The 25,981-nt window shown below is 43.9% G+C and overlaps 3 protein-coding genes across 3 annotated transcripts in view; 2 read left to right on the forward strand and 1 right to left on the reverse strand.

The window, feature by feature from the left end:
• The window catches only part of glis2b (GLIS family zinc finger 2b), a 70,520-nt gene extending 64,930 nt beyond the window's left edge, over positions 1–5,590 (forward strand). The window contains exons 5-7 of the mRNA XM_090197325.1: positions 804–937; positions 1,178–1,296; positions 2,622–5,590. Of these exons, the coding sequence (XP_090053451.1) occupies positions 804–937; positions 1,178–1,296; positions 2,622–3,406 (1,038 nt within the window). The 3' untranslated portion in view covers positions 3,407–5,590. The remainder of the gene's footprint in view (positions 1–803; positions 938–1,177; positions 1,297–2,621) is intronic.
• The window catches only part of vasnb (vasorin b), a 438,263-nt gene that overhangs the window by 288,088 nt on the left and 124,194 nt on the right, over positions 1–25,981 (forward strand). The window lies entirely within an intron of this gene.
• Positions 19,761–25,193, reverse strand: pam16 (presequence translocase associated motor 16). The gene is made up of 5 exons (XM_036941763.2): positions 25,057–25,193; positions 22,146–22,230; positions 21,902–22,038; positions 21,437–21,502; positions 19,761–19,932 (listed from the first exon to the last, which is right to left on the reverse strand). Exons 1-5 carry the CDS (start codon positions 25,057–25,059, stop codon positions 19,828–19,830), a joined length of 396 nt encoding a protein of 131 aa, XP_036797658.1. The 5' UTR covers positions 25,060–25,193; the 3' UTR covers positions 19,761–19,827.

Consider the following 25,981-nt stretch of genomic DNA (forward strand, 5'->3'; position numbering starts at 1 on the left):
CCCCATCTCTCCCCCCGCTCTCCCCCATCTCTCTCTCCCCCCTCTCCCTCTCCCCTCTCTCTCCCCATCTCTCTCTCCCCCCTCATCTCTCTCCCCCCTCTCCCCTCTCTCTCCCCCATCTCTCTCTCCCCCCTCATCTCTCTCTCCCCCCTCCCCCCTCTCCTCCATCTCTCTCTCCCCCTCTCCCTCTCCCCTCTCTCTCCCCCATCTCTCTCTCCCCCATCTCTCTCTCCCCCCTCTCCCCCCCCCCCTCTCTCTCCCCCCTTTCTCCCCCATCTCTCTCTCCCCCTCTCCCTCTCCCCTCTCTCTCCCCCCTCTCTCCCCCATCTCTCTCTCCCCCCTCTCTCTCCCCACTCTCTCTCTCCCCCATCTCTCTCTCCCCCATCTCTTTCTCCCCCCTCTCCCTCTCCCCCCTCTCTCCCCCATCTCTCTCTCCCCCTCATCTCTCTCTCCCCCTCTCCCCCCTTCTCCCCATCTCTCTCTCCCCTCTCCATCTCCCCTCTCTCTCTCCACTCTCTCTATCCCCCATCTCTCTCTCCCCTCTCTCTCCCCCACTCTCTCTCTCCCCCATCTCTCTCTCCCCACTCTCTCTCTCCCCCTCTCTCTCTCCCCCTCTCTCCCCCCCCCCCTCTCTCCCCCCTCTCTCTCTCCCCCCTCTCTCTCTCCCCACTCTCTCTCTCCCCCCATCTCTCTCTCCCCCATCTCTCTCTCTCCCCACTCTCTCCCCCTCTCTCTCTCTCCCCCCTCTCTCTCTCCCCACTCTCTCTCTCCCCCCACTCTTTCTCCCCACTCTCTCTCTCCAGTGCCATCTTCTCTTTGAGTCCCTGCAAGACCTTGTGGACCACGTCAACGACTTCCACGTCAAACCTGAAAAGGATTCTGGGTACTGCTGCCACTGGGACGGCTGCGCTCGCAGAGGGCGGGGCTTCAACGCTAGGTGAGATTGACCTCAGATCATGACTGAGATGATTAACTGACCACTGAAATGTGTCCAACATAAGACATTTAGAAGTCCTTCATGAAACCAGTCTTAACACCTCTATGAGTGTGCCGTATCATTCAAAACTACCTTCCTCACTTTTCATTGTTCCATAAGGGTATGCGTGTGCACCTGTTATTATACTCAAGTGTGTGTGTGTGTGTGTGTGTGTGTGTGTGTGTGTGTGTGTGTGTGCAGGTACAAGATGCTTATCCATATCCGTACACACACCAATGAGAAGCCTCACCGCTGCCCCACCTGCAACAAGAGTTTCTCTCGCCTGGAGAACCTCAAGATACACAACCGCTCACACACAGGTTGGTCAGACACTCACACACAGGTTGGTCAGACACTCACACACAGGTTGGTCAGACACTCACACACAGGTTGGTCAGACACTCACACACAGGTTGGTCAGACACTCACACACAGGTTGGTCAGACACTCACACACAGGTTGGTCAGACACACACACAGGTTGGTCAGACACTCACACACAGGTTGGTCAGACACTCACACACAGGTTGGTCAGACACTCACACACAGGTTGGTCAGACACTCACACACAGGTTGGTCAGACACTCACACACAGGTTGGTCAGACACTCACACACAGGTTGGTCAGACACTCACACACAGGTTGGTCAGACACTCACACACAGGTTGGTCAGACACTCACACACAGGTTGGTCAGACACTCACACACAGGTTGGTCAGACACTCACACACAGGTTGGTCAGACACTCACACACAGGTTGGTCAGACACTCACACACAGGTTGGTCAGACACTCACACACAGGTTGGTCAGACACTCACACACAGGTTGGTCAGACACTCACACACAGGTTGGTCAGACACTCACACACAGGTTGGTCAGACACTCACACACAGACACTCACACACAGGTTGGTCAGACACTCACACACAGGTTGGTCAGACACTCACACACAGGTTGGTCAGACACTCACACACAGGTTGGTCAGACACTCACACACAGGTTGGTCAGACACTCACACACAGGTTGGTCAGACACTCACACACAGGTTGGTCAGACACTCACACACAGGTTGGTCAGACACTCACACACAGGTTGGTCAGACACTCACACACAGGTTGGTCAGACACTCACACACAGGTTGGTCAGACACTCACACACAGACACTCACACACAGGTTGGTCAGACACTCACACACAGGTTGGTCAGACACTCACACACAGGTTGGTCAGACACTCACACACAGGTTGGTCAGACACTCACACACAGGTTGGTCAGACACTCACACACAGGTTGGTCAGACACTCACACACAGGTTGGTCAGACACTCACACACAGGTTGGTCAGACACTCACACACAGACACTCACACACAGGTTGGTCAGACACTCACACACAGACACTCAGACAGACAGACAGACAGACAGACAGACAGACACTCAGAAAGAGACAGACAGACAGACAGACAGACAGACAGACAGACAGACAGACAGACAGACTGAAAAGATTCCCTCACTGTAAAGTCACACATTATTTTGTATGCTGTATACACATGAACACATTCCTTCCTTCATGCAATCTCTAACACTAAAATAACGAATCCAAGTTGATTGAATTGAATAACTTACCTGAATGTCTTTTCTCCTCAGGTGAGAAGCCCTACATCTGTCCATACGAGGGCTGCAGCAAGCGCTACTCCAACTCCAGCGACCGGTTCAAGCACACGCGCACCCACTACGTGGACAAGCCCTACTACTGCAAGATGGCTGGCTGCCTGAAGCGCTACACAGACCCTAGCTCCCTCCGTAAGCACATCAAGGCCCACGGCCACTCTGTAGCCCAGGAGCAAGGCTCTCCGGGTGGGCTGAGCTCCCTGCTCAAGGTGGGTCCCCTGGGGGTGGGGATGGGTGGAAGAGGGGGTAAGCTGGGGGAGTCGGAGCTGAGCTACATCAGTGGGGCCCATATCATCATCCCCAGCGCCGCTGCCGCTCTCCTGGGGGGCCACGCTCTGCAGGGCCTGGCGGGCTCCATGCCTCTATCCCCCCTCGCCCCCCGGCCCCTGGACCTGAGCACGCTGGGCGGGTGCCCCAGCTCCCCGTGCACCACCTCCATCCTGTCCTTCAATGGTTCTCCTCTGAGCCTGGCCACCAAGTCGTCCCTGGGGCTCTCCCCGGCCTTCCCCTCCTCAGCCCTGGGGCTGGGGCCCACCATGGTGCCCGTGTCCCTAGGAGGATCCATGGGGTCGTCCGTCTCAGAGCGCAGGGCCCACCACCACGGGTGTCACCACAAGGGGAAAATTGGGGGGGAGGAGGGGAAGGACAAGCTTCATCGTGGGGGGGTGCTGAACCTCTCCACGGGGGCCTCCCACGACCCCCTGTCCTGGGTGGTCATCCCCTCCGGCACGGTTGTGCTTAAGCCAGCTGTGGTCAACTAACATACACGCACACGCACACACACATGCACACGCACACACACACACATTCCAGAAGAACTGAAGGGGAGCTGAGAAAATGTAGAAAAAGGTAGAAAGAAATTGACGTGAAAAGAAAGAACGTCTACTTTCAGACAGCTTAAACTTAACAACAAAGTCCACACCTCAGTTTGTAAAATTGTCTCGGACAAAAACTGGGGTATCTGGCACTGCTATCTTTGCATTTATCTAGCACATCTTGGGACCATCAACAACTCATAAATACATTTCAATCATGTGTCATTTTGTATTATTTCATAAGGCTTGAAAAAAATGCAACAGCGGCCCTCCTCACCTCTTCCCCACATTCTCTGTCTCTGGCGTTGTTTCTGGACGGGCTCCATGGAAAGGACAGCCTTCTAATGCTCTGTGTCCTTCCTCAAGCTACACCTCATGTGTATGTATTGAGGACAGTCTTCTAATGCTCTGTGTCCTTCCTCAAGCTACACCTCATGTGTATGTATTGATGACAGTCTTCTAATGCTCTGTGTCCTTCCTCAAGCTCCACCTCATGTGTATGTATTGATAATGTTCATGTTGACAGTGTGCTCTGTGGCCGAGCAGTGAGGTAGACACACAAATGAAACAGTAGGAGGCGCTCACTGCTAGGCTAGCAACACACAGTACGTCCCCATTCCGCTGCTTTAAAGGTTACAGAAACTACTTCCTACAAAGTGCTGTGAACACAATTGGACAAACTTCCTGTTTTATCGGAAGTGAAGTCAAACTGATTTAGAAGGGGATTACGGATGAATTGACTGCATCTCCTTACTTTAAATAGTAGGGTGATGTCAATCAGAATGACATCCAACCAAGGAGCACACAACCCCCTTTTAGTCAGAACATCAACCCAGGCGATAGTGATGTAAACCTCACAACTGCTGCTAACCTCTCAACAACTCTCCCCAAACATAACCGAAACTAAACGTGAGCACTTTGATGACTATTTTTGACAATCTTTTCCCGATTCGGGGAGGGTGACCATCGTGGACCAGTCCTTTCCACAATGATATGTGACGGGCTTGTTGTTGCAAACTAGGGGCTTGTGTAAGGACGCAGAGCAGCTAAAGTCTTAGAAGGCAGACAAACGGTGTTATATCACCCAGCAAATGACCAATATTCTTCTTCTTCTTCTTCATCACGGTAACGTCTATGGCACAGGTGTTGTTATGTACCCCCCTGGTGGACAGGTGAATTACTCCGGTCAGTCAGCCTCCCAGTCCAATCTAGTATTGTCCACAACAACTCTACTTCTAAATGACACAGTGAGTTAAGTACTGAGTATGAAAGGTACACTGTTTAAGTACCACACTGTGTTGTGGAACAGTGTTTGAAATGACCTTTCATTAAAAGCAGCTGTGTAAAACAGGTGTCTGTCCACTGAAGAGTCCTGAGTCCTTGTGGAGTTGGCTGTTGGTTGCTTTGTCCCGAGTTCAACAGTCCCACATTGTGCCAAAAGATATCCAGCCTTGAGGGTAGACTGGGAGCTGTGTATCCTGAACCACGGGGTGTGTGACACAGGCTGATTGACACTATAGGACTGACTCAAACCGTACCGTGCTGGCTGGGATTTTCTTTTCACATTGTTCTGTTGAGCATGGTTCAGCATCATGCCGTAACCAGGCCAGGCTGCTACAGTTAGGCAGGGTTTGGTCCTACGGTGTGAATCAGGCTGTACTGCTACGTACAGCTGGGCTGGTCACAGAACACAGCCACACTACAAACTGCCTCACTTCACTTTTCCAAGGAAGTGGGGTTAATTCACAGACTTTAGAACAATTGACTTATGTTAGAATCCGTATGGTTGGATTAATGCATTCAACATGCATTTATACCGTACACACCAATGTCTTTGTTACGTTTTACAAAACATGGACCTGCCAACTTGTACTTGTGGCTCTCTGGAAACATTCTGTCTTTCTCTTTCCATCTTCACTACCTTGGTTTTCCCTTCATTTACGCTCAGGCTTGAAACGGACACCTTTCTCTGTGGACTAGGGTCCTTCCATAAGCTGGCGTCGCAGAGATATGATGGATGTAGAATGTTGAGTGAACCATGTTATGTGGGTATAGGAGGGGAGGTGAGAGGAGAAGAGGACAGGTGAGAGGAGCATCTCAACACAAGAAACATTCCCCTGAAGAGCCAAATACCCCTCCCCCTCTACTCACTCTCTCTCCATCTTTCTTTAAAGGTCTTACATTTCCATTTTCCATACGGTATGTCCATACTTTATATTCCATACGGTATGTCCATACTTTATATTCCATACGGTATGTCCATACTTTATATTCCATACGGTATGTCCATACTTTATTGTCCATACAGTATGTCCATACTTTATTGTCCATACGGTATGTCCATACGGTATGTCCATACTTTATTGTCCATACAGTATGTCCATACTTTATTGTCCATACGGTATGTCCATACAGTATGTCCATACTTTATTGTCCATACAGTATGTCCATACTTTATTTTCCATACGGTATGTCCATACTTTATATTCCATACGGTATGTCCATACTTTATATTCCATACGGTATGTCCATACTTTATATTCCATACGGTATGTCCATACTTTATATTCCATACGGTATGTCCATACTTTATTGTCCATACAGTATGTCCATACTTTATTGTCCATACGGTATGTCCATACGGTATGTCCATACTTTATTGTCCATACAGTATGTCCATACTTTATTGTCCATACGGTATGTCCATACAGTATGTCCATACTTTATCTTCCATACGGTATGTCCATACTTTATATTCCATACGGTATGTCCATACTTTATATTCCATACGGTATGTCCATACTTTATCTTCCATACGGTATGTCCATACTTTATATTCCATACGGTATGTCCATACTTTATTGTCCATACGGTATGTCCATACTTTATATTCCATACGGTATGTCCATACTTTATATTCCATACGGTATGTCCATACTTTATATTCCATACGGTATGTCCATACTTTATATTCCATACGGTATGTCCATACTTTATTGTCCATACAGTATGTCCATACTTTATTGTCCATACGGTATGTCCATACGGTATGTCCATACTTTATTGTCCATACAGTATGTCCATACTTTATTGTCCATACGGTATGTCCATACAGTATGTCCATACTTTATCTTCCATACGGTATGTCCATACTTTATATTCCATACGGTATGTCCATACTTTATATTCCATACGGTATGTCCATACTTTATCTTCCATACGGTATGTCCATACTTTATATTCCATACGGTATGTCCATACTTTATTGTCCATACGGTATGTCCATACTTTATATTCCATACGGTATGTCCATACTTTATATTCCATACGGTATGTCCATACTTTATATTCCATACGGTATGTCCATACTTTATTGTCCATACGGTATGTCCATACTTTATATTCCATACGGTATGTCCATACTTTATATTCCATACGGTATGTCCATACTTTATTGTCCATACGGTATGTCCATACTTTATATTCCATACAGTATGTCCATACTTTATATTCCATACGGTATGTCCATACTTTATATTCCATACGGTATGTCCATACTTTATTGTCCATACGGTATGTCCATACTTTATATTCCATACGGTATGTCCATACTTTATATTCCATACGGTATGTCCATACTTTATATTCCATACGGTATGTCCATACTTTATTGTCCATACGGTATGTCCATACTTTATCTTCCATACGGTATGTCCATACTTTATTTTCCATACGGTATGTCCATACTTTATTGTCCATACGGTATGTCCATACTTTATCTTCCATACGGTATGTCCATACTTTATTTTCCATACGGTATGTCCATACTTTATCTTCCATACGGTATGTCCATACTTTATTTTCCATACGGTATGTCCATACTTTATTGTCCATACGGTATGTCCATACTTTATCTTCCATACGGTATGTCCATACTTTATTTTCCATACGGTATGTCCATACTTTATCTTCCATACGGTATGTCCATACTTTATTTTCCATACGGTATGTCCATACTTTATTGTCCATACGGTATGTCCATACTTTATATTCCATACAGTATGTCCATACTTTATTTTCCATACGGTATGTCCATACTTTATTGTCCATACGGTATGTCCATACGGTATGTCCATACGGTATGTCCATACTTTATTGTCCATACGGTATGTCCATACGGTATGTCCATACAGTATGTCCATACTTTATATTCCATACGGTATGTCCATACTTTATTGTCCATACGGTATGTCCATATGGTATGTCCATACAGTATGTCCATACTTTATATTCCATACGGTATGTCCATACTTTATTTTCCATACGGTATGTCCATACTTTATTGTCCATACGGTATGTCCATACGGTATGTCCATACGGTATGTCCATACAGTATGTCCATACTTTATATTCCATACGGTATGTCCATACTTTATTTTCCATACGGTATGTCCATACTTTATTTTCCATACGGTATGTCCATACGGTATGTCCATACTTTATTTTCCATACGGTATGTCCATACTTTATTTTCCATACGGTATGTCCATACGGTATGTCCATACTTTATATTCCATACAGTATGTCCATACTTTATTGTCCATACAGTATGTCCATACTTTATATTCCATACAGTATGTCCATACTTTATTTTCCATACGGTATGTCCATACTTTATTTTCCATACGGTATGTCCATACGATATGTCCATACTTTATATTCCATACAGTATGTCCATACTTTATTGTCCATACGGTATGTCCATACTTTATTTTCCATACGGTATGTCCATACGGTATGTCCATACTTTATTTTCCATACAGTATGTCCATACTTTATATTCCATACGGTATGTCCATACTTTATTTTCCATACGGTATGTCCATACTTTATTGTCCATACGGTATGTCCATACTTTATTTTCCATACGGTATGTCCATACTTTATTTTCCATACGGTATGTCCATACGGTATGTCCATACTTTATATTCCATACAGTATGTCCATACTTTATTGTCCATACAGTATGTCCATACTTTATATTCCATACAGTATGTCCATACTTTATTTTCCATACGGTATGTCCATACTTTATTTTCCATACGGTATGTCCATACGGTATGTCCATACTTTATATTCCATACAGTATGTCCATACTTTATTGTCCATACGGTATGTCCATACTTTATTTTCCATACGGTATGTCCATACGGTATGTCCATACTTTATTGTCCATACGGTATGTCCATACGGTATGTCCATACTTTATTGTCCATACGGTATGTCCATACTTTATTGTCCATACAGTATGTCCATACTTTATTGTCCATACGGTATGTCCATACTTTATTGTCCATACGGTATGTCCATACTTTATTGTCCATACGGGATGTCCATACTTTATTGTCCATACGGCATGTCCATACTTTATTTTCCATACAGTATGTCCATACTTTATTGTCCATACGGTATGTCCATACTTTATTGTCCATACTTTATTGTCCATACGGTATGTCCATACAGTATGTCCACACTTTATTGTCCATACTTTATTGTCCATACTTTATTGTCCATACTTTATTGTCCATACTTTATTGTCCATACGGTATGTCCATACAGTATGTCCATACTTTATTGTCCATACTTTATTGTCCATACTTTATTGTCCATACGGAATGTCCGTACTTTATTTTCCATACAGTATGTCCATACTTTATTGTCCATACGGTATGTCCATACTTTATTGTCCATACGGTATGTCCATACTTTATTGCCCATACGGTATGTCCATACTTTATTGTCCATACTTTATTGTCCATACTTTATTGTCCATACAGTATGTCCATACTTTATTTTCCATACAGTATGTCCATACTTTATTTTCCATACAGTATGTCCATACTTTATTGTCCATACGGTATGTACATACTTTATTGTCCATACTTTATTGTCCATACGGTATGTCCATACGGTATGTCCATACTTTATATTCCATACGGTATGTCCATACTTTATTGTCCATACGGTATGTCCATACTTTATTTTCCATACGGTATGTCCATACTTTATTTTCCATACAGTATGTCCATACTTTATTGTCCATACGGTATGTCCATACGGTATGTCCATACTTTATATTCCATACGGTATGTCCATACTTTATTGTCCATACTTTATTGTCCATATGGTATGTCCATACGGTATGTCCATACTTTATATTCCATACGGTATGTCCATACTTTATTGTCCATACGGTATGTCCATACTTTATATTCCATACGGTATGTCCATACTTTATTGTCCATACGGTATGTCCATACTTTATTGTCCATACGGTATGTCCATACTTTATATTCCATACAGTATGTCCATACTTTATATTCCATACTGTATGTCCATACTTTATATTCCATGACGGTATGCCCATCGTTTTGAGAATAATTACAGTAGTTTTTGTTAGTCATTTGTTTGTTCTGTTGTCATCGATGTTCAGACGAGACATTTTGTGATGTTGAAGTTTTGTTTTATATTTCTTGTGATGGCTGCTCTGTAACTCAGCTTTCTCCCTGGGCTGGCCTGGGATATGGAGGGGCTGTAGGGATGATGTTCCTTCCTGTCCTGAACAGGGTTGTGTTCATTAGGACATGCAACAGAAAACATAAAAACATGTTTTGCAATGGAATAGTAGTGTTTCTGAGCATAGATTGTCCCTTAGTTTTTCATTCTGTTTGGTGCCTAATGAACACGACCCAGTGGGGTCAGGGGGTGGTCAATTTATAATAATAATATGATATAATCCTCACTGACAATCACACCGTTATAGAAGAGGCCCTGTACAGATCCTCACTCTGTAGAGAGAGTACACACTCTCTGAGTCCATCTATTGGCAGGGTTTACCTCCAGACCCACACACTCTCTGAGTCCATCCATTGACAGGGTTTACCTCCAGACCCACACTCTCTCTGAGTCCATCTATTGACAGGGTTTACCTCCAGACCCACACTCTCTCTGAGTCCATCTATTGACAGGGTTTACCTCCAGACCCACACACTCTCTGAGTCCATCCATTGACAGGGTTTACCTCCAGACCCACACTCTCTCTGAGTCCATCTATTGACAGGGTTTACCTCCAGACCCACACTCTCTCTGAGTCCATCTATTGACAGGGTTTACCTCCAGACCCACACTCTCTCTGAGTCCATCTATTGACAGGGTTTACCTCCAGACCCACACACTCTCTGAGTCCATCTATTGACAGGGTTTACCTCCAGACCCACACTCTCTCTGAGTCCATCTATTGACAGGGTTTACCTCCAGACCCACACACTCTCTGAGTCCATCTATTGCAGGGTTTACCTCCAGACCCACACTCTCTCTGAGTCCATCTATTGCAGGGTTTATCTCCAGACCAACACTCTCTCTGAGTCCATCTATTGCAGGGTTTACCTCCAGACCAACACTCTCTCTCTGAGTCCATCTATTGCAGGGTTTATCTCCAGACCAATACTCTCTCTGAGTCCATCTATTGCAGGGTTTATCTCCAGACCCACACTCTCTCTGAGTCCATCTATTGACAGGGTTTACCTCCAGACCCACACTCTCTCTGAGTCCATCTATTGACAGGGTTTACCTCCAGACCCACACTCTCTCTGAGTCCATCTATTGACAGGGTTTACCTCCAGACCCACACTCTCTCTGAGTCCATCTATTGACAGGGTTTACCTCCAGACCCACACTCTCTCTGAGTCCATCTATTGGCAGGGTTTACCTCCAGACCCACACATGATGTTTATGGTGCTGTCAAAGTGACCATGTGGTCCAGTAGATGGAGTGGTTGTGGTGGTATAAAGGCCCATAGCTACACAGACTGGACACATTAATCAGTGTCCAATTTACACAGCACCATCCAGAGGAGAGGATGGGTTCTGAACTTCTGAATGCAAACATAGAGGGCATCTGTTAGGGATTGGGTTTAACAGACCTAGGGCTAGGCTAGACGAAGGGTTTAACAGATCTAGGGCTAGGCTAGATGAAGGGTTTAACAGACTTAGGGCTAGGCTAGACGAAGGGTTTAACAGACCTAGGGCTAGGCTAGATGAAGGGTTTAACAGACCTAGGGCTAGGCTAGACGAAGGGTTTAACATACCTAGCTAGGGCTCGGCTAGATGAAGGGTTTAACAGACCTAGGGCTAGGCTAGATGAAGGGTTTACCAGACCTAGGGCTAGGCTAGACTAAGGGTTTACCAGACCTAGCTAGGGCTCGGCTAGATGAAGGGTTTAACAGACCTAGGGCTAGGCTAGACAAAGGGTTTACCAGACCTAGGGCTAGGCTAGACTAAGGGTTTACCAGACCTAGGGCTAGGCTAGACTAAGGGTTTACCAGACCTAGGGCTAGACTAGATGAAGGGTTTAACAGACCTAGGGCTAGGCTAGCTGAAGGGTTTAACAGACCTAGGGCTAGGCTAGACGAAGGGTTTAACAGACCTAGGGCTAGGCTAGACGAAGGGTTTAACAGACCTAGGGCTAGGCTAGACGAAGGGTTTACCAGACCTAGGTTTAGAGGAAGGGATCCCCATGACAACATCAACTGAATTACAATATGAACATCTAAAATGGTGGGTAGCCTGGAGAGGAGGATGGGGGGAGGGGGGGGGGGGTGAATGGAGAAATGAATGAACAGGGTAGAGAGAGCCCATCCCACCCTCACCAGGGCCTCTCATCTCTGAAGTCAGTGCCCACCCCATTTCTCTCTCTCTCCTCTCCCTGCCTGATGCTGCCAGCCAGCAGGGAAACTAGGTCACTGAACTCTGTCTGCTCTCTGTTTTTTTCTATATAAATTAAAGCCAAAAGGCTGAACTCTCTCACTCCCTCTGTAGCCGGTCAGCGGTCGCCACAAAGCTTTTCACCAGAGGGTTAGAGTAAAAAACACACACAAACAGGCACACACACACACACACACACACAGGCACACACAAACAGGCACACACAAACAGGCACACACAAACAGGCACACACATACACAAACAGGCACACACACACACATACACACACACAAACAGGCACACACACACAAACAGGCACATACACACACAAACAGACAGGCACACACACAAACAGGCACATACACACACAAACAGACAGGCACACACACAAACAGGCACATACACACACAAACAGACAGGCACACACACAAACAAGCACATACACACACAAACAGACAGGCACACACACAAACAGGCACATACACACACAAACAGGCACATACACACACAAACAGACAGGCACACACACAAACAGGCACGCATGCAGACAGACAGGGTAAAACACTAAAATATGCGCGCACTCACACACACAGTAAACAAACCCAGATATCCAGTATAATCCTCTCTGGCTAAATATGTTTGGGGTTTGTAAGGAGAGGGTTAAAATAAGTAATGTTGTGCAGGAGGCTGCAGTGCAGGAGGCTGCAGTGCAGGAGGCTGCAGTGCAGGAGGCTGCAGTGCAGGAGGCTGCAGTGCAGGAGGCTGCAGTGCAGGAGGCTGCAGTGCAGGAGGCTGCAGTGCAGGAGGCTGCAGTGCTGTCTCTGACAAGACAAGGGAGGATTTGTGCTGTGCAGATTCACTGCATATTTCTATTTCTGCCTCGGCCACACTTAATCACTGTGGTCACACACACACGGAGAGTGCTCCACACATGGACACACTCTCTAGCCTCCTCTTTGGTGGCCAGTATTTCTATCTCCCTCCAGGCAGGCATGGTAGAAGCAAACCACCTCCATGTCAGTGGACCAACCTCCAGTGTGATTTCAGAGTCAGATGATGTCACCGGTAACAGGTGTTAATAAGTAGGCTAGGTTTCCCTGGCAACAGTGGAATCCTCAGACATGACTGGTCTCCCCAGTCCAATCCCCTCTGTCCTTTCATCCCTTCATCTCTCTCTCCTCCTCTGTCTCTCTTGCTCATTGAAGCCAGAGAGAGAGAGAGGAGTGTTCTGGTAGCGTGGTCCCAGATCTGTTTGTTCAGTCTGGCGAATTCATGACAATGACAATAGGAGTTGGCAAGACAGCACAAACGGATCTGGGACCAGGCTAGGGTTCTAGGCTGCTGGGTGGAGAAAGCTGAAATTGACACGGATCCTATTCCAGGTTCCACATATTTCAATATAAAATAAGCTGTTTGAATCATTAACCCTTTGGGCACGTTCTGTTATGTAATGTTCTGCACTTTTGTCTTCCCCACGAGTCTTTATATTATAGGGGATGTGCCAATTGCCAACAGTTGAAAATGTCAAATGTATAAGTCAATTGATTCTCAGTGGGTTGATATGGTTCTGTAATTTGCTGGTTTTGAGGATCAATAGCAATAACTTTTATGTTGGATTTATGTTTTCTTTTTTAGAATGAACCCCCTATCTGTCATAGTTGAAAAGAAGCGGTACTTTTTACCCGAAAGGGTTAAAAACAAGAAGCTAATTGACGCCAATGAATAATGAAGCTATAACGAGTCACAGTATGTGCTTAACAAAGGAACATTTGGGGCACTAAATTGTGATAGCTAGCAATATTAGTGCCACTTACAAGGGATGCCATTCATTGACTGAAGTGCCACAGCAGTGCGCAAAGGGTTAATTCAAGACTAAGGCCACGAGAGGCCTGTATCCAAGTTATTTTTTGCACATTTTTTTAGATATTTTAAATGTCAGTATTTTAAAACATATTCCAAGTGCCTTTTATTATAAGTGAAAATATAGAAGATATCAAAAGTATATGAAAAATGAAATATATATATATATATGAATATATATTTTTTCCTGGGATCGTGTTCTCGAGGTTCTTGAACATGCTTCATTTTAGAGTTGTAAAAGTCTCCCATTGGTACAACATAGCTGTGTGCTTCTGTTTTAGAGGAATTTTATTACGATAATGTAAATGGAAAGAAAATGTTTAATAAAGTCGCATTTGATACAATTTATTTGTCATTTTTCAGTTACTACATCCGGAGTGCTGCATCACACACACCACACCATATGTAGTTTTTAAATCACATCTCAACTATATTTTAAGTGTTAAAAATGATTCCATGACAACTCAAGTTTATAACTGGCTTTTTAAAAGTGACCAGCTGTTGCCTCTGATGACATGCCCTCCAATGCTGAAGAGACGCTCCACAACTGAAAAGGATGCTTGAACATGTAGGTACTAGGCAGCAATTCTGCTCAGTGTTAGACAGGAACTGCTGTGTCTTCCGGAATTACTAGAATCAGCCATTGGGATCAGCAGCAGATGTCAGATGTGGGTTGATGAGGTACTACAATCTCTGGTCTTGTGGCAAGTGCACCCTCTATCCATCACTATGGGTACTCCAAAATCTCTGTTGATTGGCTAAAGGGCAAAGATAGTGGATAAATTAAGATAGTTCACTCAAGCCGTTTACCATTTTAAATTGTAATTTCCAGTCGAATTAACTGGGCGTGTCTCCCATAGAAACCAATGCAAGAGCAACTGGGTCTGGTCAACAGGTCTGGTCAACAAGCGTTTCCCAAACTCGGTCCTGCCCCCCCATAGCACTACACAGCTGATGAATAAGCTGTGTAGTGCTATGGAGAGAAAGAAAACATGCAGCTCTTGGGGTCCTGAGGACAGATTTTGGTTAACACTCTTATAGTTCATTGACTTTCATTAAACCATCAAATAAAATACAAAAACATTGAGTGGGGTGTCTGGCTTCCTCTTCCATCTCTCCTATTGGGTACAGTGTCTTCTGTTGAGTTCTGCTCAAAAACACTGAGTGGGGTGTCTGGCTTCCTCTTCCATCTCTCCTATTGGGTACAGTGTCTTCTGTTGAGTTCTGCTCAAAAACACTGAGTGGGGTGTCTGGCTTCCTCTTCCATCTCTCCTATTGGGTACAGTGTCTTCTGTTGAGTTCTGCTCAAAAACATTGAGTGGGGTGTCTGGCTTCCTCTTCCATCTCTCCTATTGGGTACAGTGTCTTCTGTTGAGTTCTGCTCAAAAACACTGAGTGGGGTGTCTGGCTTCCTCTTCCATCTCTCCTATTGGGTACAGTGTCTTCTGTTTGTTGAGTTCTGCTCAGGCACTTGTCAATTGGTTTCTTTAGGCTTTTGTCAAGCTTGCCACTATACTCAGTGGTGGATCAATGTAAGCCAACGCTTACACCATTATGGGGAAAGTTTGGAGAATTGGGACACACCCTCAGATGGTTGTAGAGTCCTCTGATTCATGGAATGACGTAGTTGGCTTTGACAATGTCAGATCCTTGAACACATCAGTGGCAACATTGACCTGCGTTAGGATGACATCACAACATCAGCAAGGACTCACTTATTAGGGATTATTTCCCAGACAAGCGAGGGTCAAAAACTAGGGTTGAATGGCGGGAACCCGGATACCGAGATTTACCACCCAAAACCACTCCATTTTCCAGGGATAATTATTTATTAGTTATATGAACAGCATGACGTGAAATGGAACTGTTAAATTATATCTGATGTCTAAACATGGCTTCTCTACGGCCTTCTCTCTGGCCTTCTCTACGGCCTTCTCTCTGGCCTTCTCTACGGCCTTATCTCTGGCCTTCTGGCCTTCTCTCTGGCCTTCTCTCTGGCCCTCTCTATGGCCTTCTCTATGGCCTTCTCTACGGCCTTCTCTCTGGCCTTCTCTACGGCCTTCTCTCTGGCCTTCTCTCTGGCCTTCTCTAAGGCCTTCTCTCTGCTCTCTGCAGGATCAGTCATCAATCTTCAGACAGGCAGCCCACCTCACTATGGAGGGAAGTTCACAATGCATGTAGACCTATCATCCTGTATACCTATTATCATGTAGACCTACAGTGCCTTGCGAAAGTATTCGGCCCCCTTGAACTTTGCGACCTTTTGCCACATTTCAGGCTTCAAACATAAAGATATAAAACTGTATTTTTTTTGTGAAGAATCAACAACAAGTGGGACACAATCATGAAGTGGAACGACATTTATTGGATATTTCAAACTTTTTTAACAAATCAAAAACTGAAAAATTGGGCGTGCAAAATTATTCAGCCCCTTTACTTTCAGTGCAGCAAACTCTCTCCAGAAGTTCAGTGAGGATCTCTGAATGATCCAATGTTGACCTAAATGACTAATGATGATAAATACAATCCACCTGTGTGTAATCAAGTCTCCGTATAAATGCACCTGTACTGTGATAGTCTCAGAGGTCCGTTAAAAGCGCAGAGAGCATCATGAAGAACAAGGAACACACCAGGCAGGTCCGAGATACTGTTGTGAAGAAGTTTAAAGCCAGATTTGGATACAAAAAGATTTCCCAAGCTTTAAACATCCCAAGGAGCACTGTGCAAGCGATAATATTGAAATGGAAGGAGTGTCAGACCACTACAAATCTACCAAGACCTGGCCGTCCCTCTAAACTTTCAGCTCATACAAGGAGAAGACTGATCAGAGATGCAGCCAAGAGGCCCATGATCACTCTGGATGAACTGCAGAGATCTACAGCTGAGGTGGGAGACTCTGTCCATAGGACAACAATCAGTCGTATATTGCACAAATCTGGCCTTTATGGAAGAGTGGCAAGAAGAAAGACATTTCTTAAAGATATCCATAAAAAGTGTTGTTTAAAGTTTGCCACAAGCCACCTGGGAGACACACCAAACATGTGGAAGAAGGTGCTCTGGTCAGATGAAACCAAAATTGAACTTTTTGGCAACAATGCAAAACGTTATGTTTGGCGTAAAAGCAACACAGCTGAACACACCATCCCCACTGTCAAACATGGTGGTGGCAGCATCATGGTTTGGGCCTGCTTTTCTTCAGCAGGGACAGGGAAGATGGTTAAAATTGATGGGAAGATGGATGGAGCCAAATACAGGACCATTCTGTAAGAAAACCTGATGGAGTCTGCAAAAGACCTGAGACTGGGACGGAGATTTGTCTTCCAACAAGACAATGATCCAAAACATAAAGCAAAATCTACAATGGAATGGTTCAAAAATAAACATATCCAGGTGTTAGAATGGCCAAGTCAAAGTCCAGACCTGAATCCAATAGAGAATCTGTGGAAAGAACTGAAAACTGCTGTTCACAAATGCTCTCCATCCAACCTCACTGAGCTCGAGCTGTTTTGCAAGGAGGAATGGGAAAAAATTTCAGTCTCTCGATGTGCAAAACTGATAGAGACACACCCCAAGCGACTTACAGCTGTAATCGCAGCAAAAGGTGGCGCTACAAAGTATTAACTTAAGAGGGCTGAATAATTTTGCACGCCAAATTTTTCAGTTTTTGATTTGTTAAAAAAGTTTGAAATATCCAATAAATGTCATTCCACTTCATGATTGTGTCCCACTTGTTGTTGATTCTTCACAAAAAAATACAGTTTTATATCTTTATGTTTGAAGCCTGAAATGTGGCAAAAGGTCGCAAAGTTCAAGGGGGCTGAATACTTTCGCAAGGCACTGTATCATCCTGTAGACCTATCATCATTTAAACCTATCATCATGTAGACCTATCATCCTGTAGACCTATCATCCTGTAGACCTATCATCATGTAGACCTATCATCCTGTAGACCTGTCCTCCTGTAGACCTATCATCCTGTAGACCTATCATCATGTAGACCTATCATGTATGTAGACCTATCATCCTGTAGACCTATCATCCTGTAGACCTATCATCATGTAGACCTATCATCCCATCATGGTCACTTGTTTTCTGGTGACAGGTAGGACTACATTGCTGCAGAATAGACTATGATACAGTAATATAAGGACCGAATGGCTTTTGGGGTCACCTTATTTTTTGTTGTAAAGATATATATATTTTAATTGTAGCTGCAGAGTTTTAAAACAGCCTATCACTTGAACATCATTGCTTTAAATCAGTACACACACGAGCACTCTCTTGCAGTCTTTCTCAATTCCATTCAAATTGCATCCAAAATAAATAATATAGGTGGTGATATAGATGTCCTAGCCCACCTCTTTCAGGTAGTACATTCAATGCAGTATTTGTGTTATATTTAAGTAATGAATGATGGGTTATGCATAACAACTTCAAACGTATAGCCCCTGTCTCTTGAGCTAAACGCACGCACCTGTGCTCGCTGGCCTCTCTACTTTAAAAAACGCTGCTTAGCTCTTGGAGTCTCATGTAGGAAAAGCTAGACTAGAATAGCTTGCTGGACTTTTTGTTGTTGTTGCGCTTCTTATACCAATAAACTATTCAAAGAGGGATGCAAGCTCTTGTTTGCTGAATGTTAAATACAGCAGCCAATAGAACTCACGGGGAGTTTGAAAGAAGAGCGAACGTGTGATGGTGGAAGTCTATAGCAGATATTTATTCAGACCCATAACCATTCAATCTTCGTGAAGAGAATTAAAAGCCGTCTGCATCTAATTCTAGTCCACTATTATGCAAACATGTCATTAGAATGATAAAGATGCGGACAACTTAACGTATTTCAATTAACTGTTGAAAGCAAGGAAGGAATGAAGCAACAAGAGAGAGAGAGAGAGAGAGAGGTAGGAAATAACATTCTGGGATAAAAAAAATTAAAAAAACATCAAAATTAAATTCGCTAGCCTACACATGTAACTGTGTAGGCAGCATGTGCTGCACCGGAATTGCATGTTCTTTCCCAACTTTATCATGAATTTACAAACACACCCGAAGTCGTAAAATGTCTAGTAAAGTAATTTCTTATTCTAGCAAGACGTTGCATAGCAACAGCATCAACTTCCGGTAGACAGCGCTAGTACGCTCAACTGAAAGAATACCATTTGATTACACTTACAGTATACTAGAATGAACTCATTCTCATTAAGTATGTAGTATACATGTTGTTACTATGGGTACTTGAACACGGCTCTTATTTGTATGCGGCTTTATTAACTCAATGATTAAAATATATTACATTGTTTGCAAACTGCTATGTAAACAGTTGGTGATTAAAACAGGTGGGGAACCCTGAATGACAGGTCAACACAGACGATCATATACGTATTGGATAATGGCACAGGATGGCTCTACTCCTAGTAACAAAAACTGCTAAATTCTTCCATTATGGAGGCTTACACTGCTGTGACCAACCACACAGTGGCAGCATTGTGAAATAGATGTGACCCAGGTCTAATTCACAGGTTGTGTTCATTAGAGCACAATGCGGAAAATGAAAATAAGTGTTTCTTATTGGCCAATTCCAGGTATAGAACCTCCCCGATTCAGTCCGGTTTCTTCCGTTTGGCGCATAATGAACACGACACTGATCTCGTAAAGAGTCATACACACAGAGACACGGGTTGAGAAAAGGATGAGGCTTTTATTGAGGGTATAATTTACAGTGGGTGGGGTAGGGAGGGGGACGGTTCATGTTTCTGGAGTCTGTTGCTTCTGCTCTGGTGGGGGTTTGGGTTGACTGTCCTGTGTCTGAATAGAGAGCTCCTCATCTAGACGCTCCTTCGCTCTCACCACCTTCAAAATACACAAAGGGACGGACATGGACACATACAAGCAGACAGGACACACACACACACACAAGCAGACAGGACAAACACACACACACAAGCAGACAGGACACACACAAGCAGACAGGACACACACAAGCAGACAGGACACACACACACAAGCAGACAGGACACACACAATTAATTGATCAAAATCCTTAGCAGTGCACCTCAATACATGGCAAGTCATATTTGTCTACTGTTCTGTTATTGTAATGATACATTGACATTGTAAATTTAATTTAGGCTACCACTGGATCTGGTGTCCTAATTAGAGGTCGACCGATTAATCGGAATGGCCGATTCCAAGTTTTTTTTTTTACACCTTTATTGAATCTTTATTTAACTAGGCAAGTCAGTTAAGAACACATTCTTATTTTCAATGACGGCCTAGAAACGGTGGGTTAACTGCCTCGTTCAGGGGCAGAACGAGCAGGCTCGTAAGCATTCATTCAAACAGCACTTTCGTGCATTTTGCCAGCAGCTCTTCGTTGTGCGTCAAGCATTGCGCTGTTTATGACTTCAAGCCTATCAACTCTTGAGAATAGGCTGGTGTAACCGATGTGAAATGGCTAGCTGGTTAGCAGGGTGCGCGCTAATAGCGTTTCAAACGTCACTTGGGGTAGTTATTCCCCTTGCTCTGCATGGATAACGTTGCTTTGAGGGTGGCTGTTGTCCATGTGTTCCTGGTTCGAGTGAGGAGAGGGACGGAAGCTATACTGTTACACTGGCAATACTAAAGTGCCTATAAGAACATCCAATAGTCAACGGTTAATTAAATACAAATGGTATAGAGAGAAATAGTCCTATAATTCCTATAATAACTACAACCTAAAACTTCTTACCTGGGAATATTAAAGACTCATGTTAAAAGGAACCACCAGCTTTCATATGTTCTCATGTTCTGAGCAAGGAACTGAAACGTTAGCTTTCTTACATGGCACATATTGCACTTTTACTTTCTTCTCCAACACTTTGTTTTTGCATTATTTAAACCAAATTGAACATGTTTCATTATTTATTTGAGGCCAAATTGATTTTATTGATGTATTATATCAAGTTAAAATAAGTGTTCATTCAGTATTGTTGTAATTGTCACTATTACAAATATTAATCTGTATCGTCTTTTTTTGGTCCTCCAATAATCGGTATCGGAGTTGAAAAATCATAATCGGCCGACCTCTAGTCCTAATATAAGGCATGATCATGATAGTGACTACAGGTCTAAGAATGTGCGCTATCATCAGGACAGCTCTGTGCAAGGCTCTGTACAAGCACCAAAGAGGTATGAAACCCAAGAGACTCAACTTGCCATTACACCTTATGAATACCTCAAGGAGGTGGTCTGAGTCTCCATGGATACAAGGAAGCAATTGCTTGTTGAGTCACATGGTTTCAAGCCTCTCTGGCACTAATAATCACTGACTCGCACAGAGATGGTGCGATACTGGAAATTGAACAATGAACCTCACCTTGGACTGTAGATAGAAAGATCCGCCCACCTCCTTGTCATTGACTTTAAAAAGGTGTTCATAGTTCTGTTGACAAAGTACAACAGGTCAGTCATGAACAGGTTGGCCCCACCAATGGCCTAATATGGAAATACATTTACAACCACATACACACACTTGTCTGTCTTGTATGTAGGCCACATGAAGGAACTTCCTGTTTTCTAAATTTGTGAGTATGACCCTGTCCAGAAAACCCTCTAGCCTGCGCCCTACCCCATAGACACTTGTGTAAATATGACTGGACAGGGATTAACGACATGCAACATCTCCTCCTAGCCTGTTAGGGGACAAGATGTAGGTACCGGTACATTGTTAATACCCATCCAACCATCTGTGTGCCGTGAAGTTCCTAGGGGAAGGGGCGAGGCAGGGACAGGGCCTGTGTTCTCTGGGTGTTGTCTTCAATGTACTTTAAAGTGTGTGTACCTTCTGGAGCTCCTCAGGGGTGAGTGTGGCGATATTGAGGATCTGCTGGGCCTCCTGTAAGGTAATCCCAGTGAGACTAGAGGCTGCTGCTGACTGCTGTCCGGCACGCCCCCTGGCCTCCGCTGCAGCTTGACTGGCTGCAGACAGAGACAGAAGAGACCGGGTTGGTCACCTTCTCAGGTAAGGAACATTTATGCAACAGTTAGTTTCTCTCTCAGAGACAGTGAGGAAGTGAGGAACATACCTGCATATTCTTGCCGCAATGCACGCGCAAACGCCCGTCCTACTACCTGCGCCCCCATGACAATGATCTGCGCAAGATATTTCGCCTACACAAAGACGAGAGATTGTTAGTTCCACTTTATGTCAACAGAAAGCAACAGTCTGGTTTGGCTCAAGAAGGCCTAGTCTCGCGACAGATTACAGCTCATAATGAATGAATGGCGACCGCAATGTAAACAAAACCCACTTCTCCCTATCAGAGAGCATTAGACCTGATTAGTTTCAGGAACAATGTAAACAAAACCCACTTCTCCCTATCAGAGAGCATTAGACCTGATTAGTTTCAGGAACAATGTAAACAAAACCCACTTCTCCCTATCAGAGAGCATTAGACCTGATTAGTTTCAGGAACAATGTAAACAAAACCCACTTCTCCCTATCAGAGAGCATTAGACCTGATTAGTTTCAGGAACAATGTAAACAAAACCCACTTCTCCCTATCAGAGAGCATTAGACCTGATTAGTTTCAGGAACAATGTAAACAAAACCCACTTCTCCCTATCAGAGAGCATTAGACCTGATTAGTTTCAGGAACAATGTAAACAAAACCCACTTCTCCCTATCAGAGAGCATTAGACCTGATTAGTTTCAGGAACAATGTAAACAAAACCCACTTCTCCCTATCAGAGAGCATTAGACCTGATTAGTTTCAGGAACAATGTAAACAAAACCCACTTCTCCCTATCAGAGAGCATTAGACCTGATTAGTTTCAGGAACAATGTAAACAAAACCCACTTCTCCCTATCAGAGAGCATTAGACCTGATTAGTTTCAGGAACAATGTAAACAAAACCCACTTCTCCCTATCAGAGAGCATTAGACCTGATTAGTTTCAGGAACAATGTAAACAAAACCCACTTCTCCCTATCAGAGAGCATTAGACCTGATTAGTTTCAGGAACAATGTAAACAAAACCCACTTCTCCCTATCAGAGAGCATTAGACCTGATTAGTTTCAGGAACAATGTAAACAAAACCCACTTCTCCCTATCAGAGAGCATTAGACCTGATTAGTTTCAGGAACAATGTAAACAAAACCCACTTCTCCCTATCAGAGAGCATTAGACCTGATTAGTTTCAGGAACAATGTAAACAAAACCCACTTCTCCCTATCAGAGAGCATTAGACCTGATTAGTTTCAGGAACAATGTAAACAAAACCCACTTCTCCCTATCAGAGAGCATTAGACCTGATTAGTTTCAGGAACAATGTAAACAAAACCCACTTCTCCCTATCAGAGAGCATTAGACCTGATTAGTTTCAGGAACAATGTAAACAAAACCCACTTCTCCCTATCAGAGAGCATTAGACCTGATTAGTTTCAGGAACAATGTAAACAAAACCCACTTCTCCCTATCAGAGAGCATTAGACCTGATTAGTTTCAGGAACAATGTAAACAAAACCCACTTCTCCCCCTCAGAGAGCATTAGACCTGATTAGTTTCAGGAACATTGTGTTGACAGGCAACATTGGGAACCAGCCATAGTCATACTGTTACAGAAGTATTAGATCAAACAGAGCGGGCAAAGGTAGAGCAGGTCTGAAGCACACAGTGACTGTGTTGTATGCGCAGTGCTGATGAGAGCATCATTAACTACCCTGAACAAACACATAACGCAACATGCAATCGTTTTTACAATTTTACTCAGTTACAATTCATATAAGGATATCAGTCAATTGAAATAAATTCATTAGGCCCTAATCTATGGATTTCACATGACTGTCAGTCACAGATACCTTTTAAAAAAGTAGGGGCGTGGATCAGAAAACCAGTCAGTATCTGATGTGACCACCATTTGCCTTATGCAGTGCATGTTGTCCAACTCCTCTACAATGGCTGTGTGAAGTTTCTGGGTATTGGCTGGAACTGGAACACGATGTCGTACACGTAGATCCAGAGCATCCCAAACATGCTCAATGGGTGACACGTCTGGTGAGTATGCACGCCATGGAAGAACTGGCACAGTTTCAGCTTCCAGATCCTTGCGACAAGGGGCTGTGCATTGTCATGCTAAAACATGAGGTGAATGACACGACAATGCCTCAGGATTTTGTCACGATATCTAGGTGCATTTAAATTGCCATCAATAAAATTCAATACTATTAGTTGTCTGTAGCTTATGTCAGCCCATACCATAACCCCACCGCCACCATGGAGCACTCAGCAAACCGCTCGCCCACACAACGCCATACACGTGTTCTGCGGTTGGGAGGCTGGTTGGACGTACGGCCAAATTCTCTAAAATGACGAAGGCGGCTTATGGTGAAATGAACACTCAATTCTTTGGCAGCTCTGGTGGACATTCCTGCAGTCAGCATGACAAATTCACGTCTCCTCAAACCTTCAGACATCTGTGGCATTGCGTTGTGACAAAACTGTACATTTTAGAGTGGCCATTTATTTTCCCCAGCACAAGGTGCACCTATATATATTGAACATGCTGTTTAACCGTCTTCTTGATATGCAACACCAGTCAGGTGGATGGATTATCTTGGCAAAGGAGAAATGGTCACTAACAGGGTAGCAAAACATTTGCACACAACATTGAGAAATAAGCTTTCTGTTCATATGGAATATTTCTGGGATATTTTATTTAATCTCATGAAACATGGGACCAACACTTTACATTTTGCGTTTATATGTGTGTAGTTAGCTCGCTTATTAAACAACAATATGAGCCAGCTACCTAACGTTAGCTACAAAGATAGAAGACATATCAAGGATACATTACGGTTGCATAAGCTAAATTAGATAGCCAAGATTGGCAAGGTGTGCGGGCTATAGCAAGAGAAGCAAGCAGCGTTTCTCCTTCACAGTTTCCCTAATCATGACACAGCTATTCATAGCGTTTCAAAATACAAAAATATCTCACCATTGCGTTTATCCAATTATTTACAGTACAGTACACAATAAGACCGTGGAGGAGCACGGCGTTTTCACATGTACACCCATCAAGGTCGCAGTAGGTTCAAAGTTCAAGGGCCAAACTCGGAACAAAGATATTCGAGTTTGGTGAAAATCCACAAACCGGTGCTCTCTCTGTATAAAAATACTGCTCTCTAGTGGATGGCTGTTTAAATTGCACCAATTTTCATTGCACAGCCTTCATCATCACGTCTTGCCAGCAGACCAGACTTGTGTGCTTACAGCTAGCTGCACTAGGCTCGGACAGCATGACCTCAATCCAGGGATGAGGAATACATTGTACTACGAATTGTCCCATTGTTGCACCGGAAAGATTGAGCGACTGCTAATTTATCCGGAAAGCTGGCCTTTTTATCCTCATGCTAGGTAGAAAGTGCTTTGAACAACAATGGACAGTCAGCCAATCAGGCTCAGTGCGGGCTGTCATTGCGCTGTGGAAATGTCAGTGACTAATTGATAACATTGCCTGTTTTTGCAGTAAGCAGGTCCTCTGTACAGTACCTGCGCCGGTGAGGGGAGTAGGTTTAGTCAAGGTGCCGGAGGTGAGCTGAGGGCCCTAAAGTGATTCTAAGTGATTTTAGTTGAGATTTCCTATTTAAATACACCGCACCACGTCTCCTCCAAGGATATGTTTTATTGTCTCGTGTGCAAGAGATTATTACGATGTTACTTTGTTTCAAAAAGTACCTTGTATCCTCTAAGGAGATGTTTGATTTAAACCATTAGCTTCTGAGTACTCAGATGGTAGTAATGTGTCACTAATCACAGCGGCTGCAGTCCACCGTACCATGATACTGAGATGGTCTTCCTGTCTTCTGTCTTCTAACACCAGGCTTGCCATGCAGTCATTCATCAGTCCTGTTTGGCAATAG

Source organism: Oncorhynchus mykiss, chromosome 13, assembly GCF_057628025.1.
Source record: "Oncorhynchus mykiss isolate SJ-2025 chromosome 13, ASM5762802v1, whole genome shotgun sequence".
Classification (NCBI taxonomy): domain Eukaryota; kingdom Metazoa; phylum Chordata; class Actinopteri; order Salmoniformes; family Salmonidae; genus Oncorhynchus; species Oncorhynchus mykiss.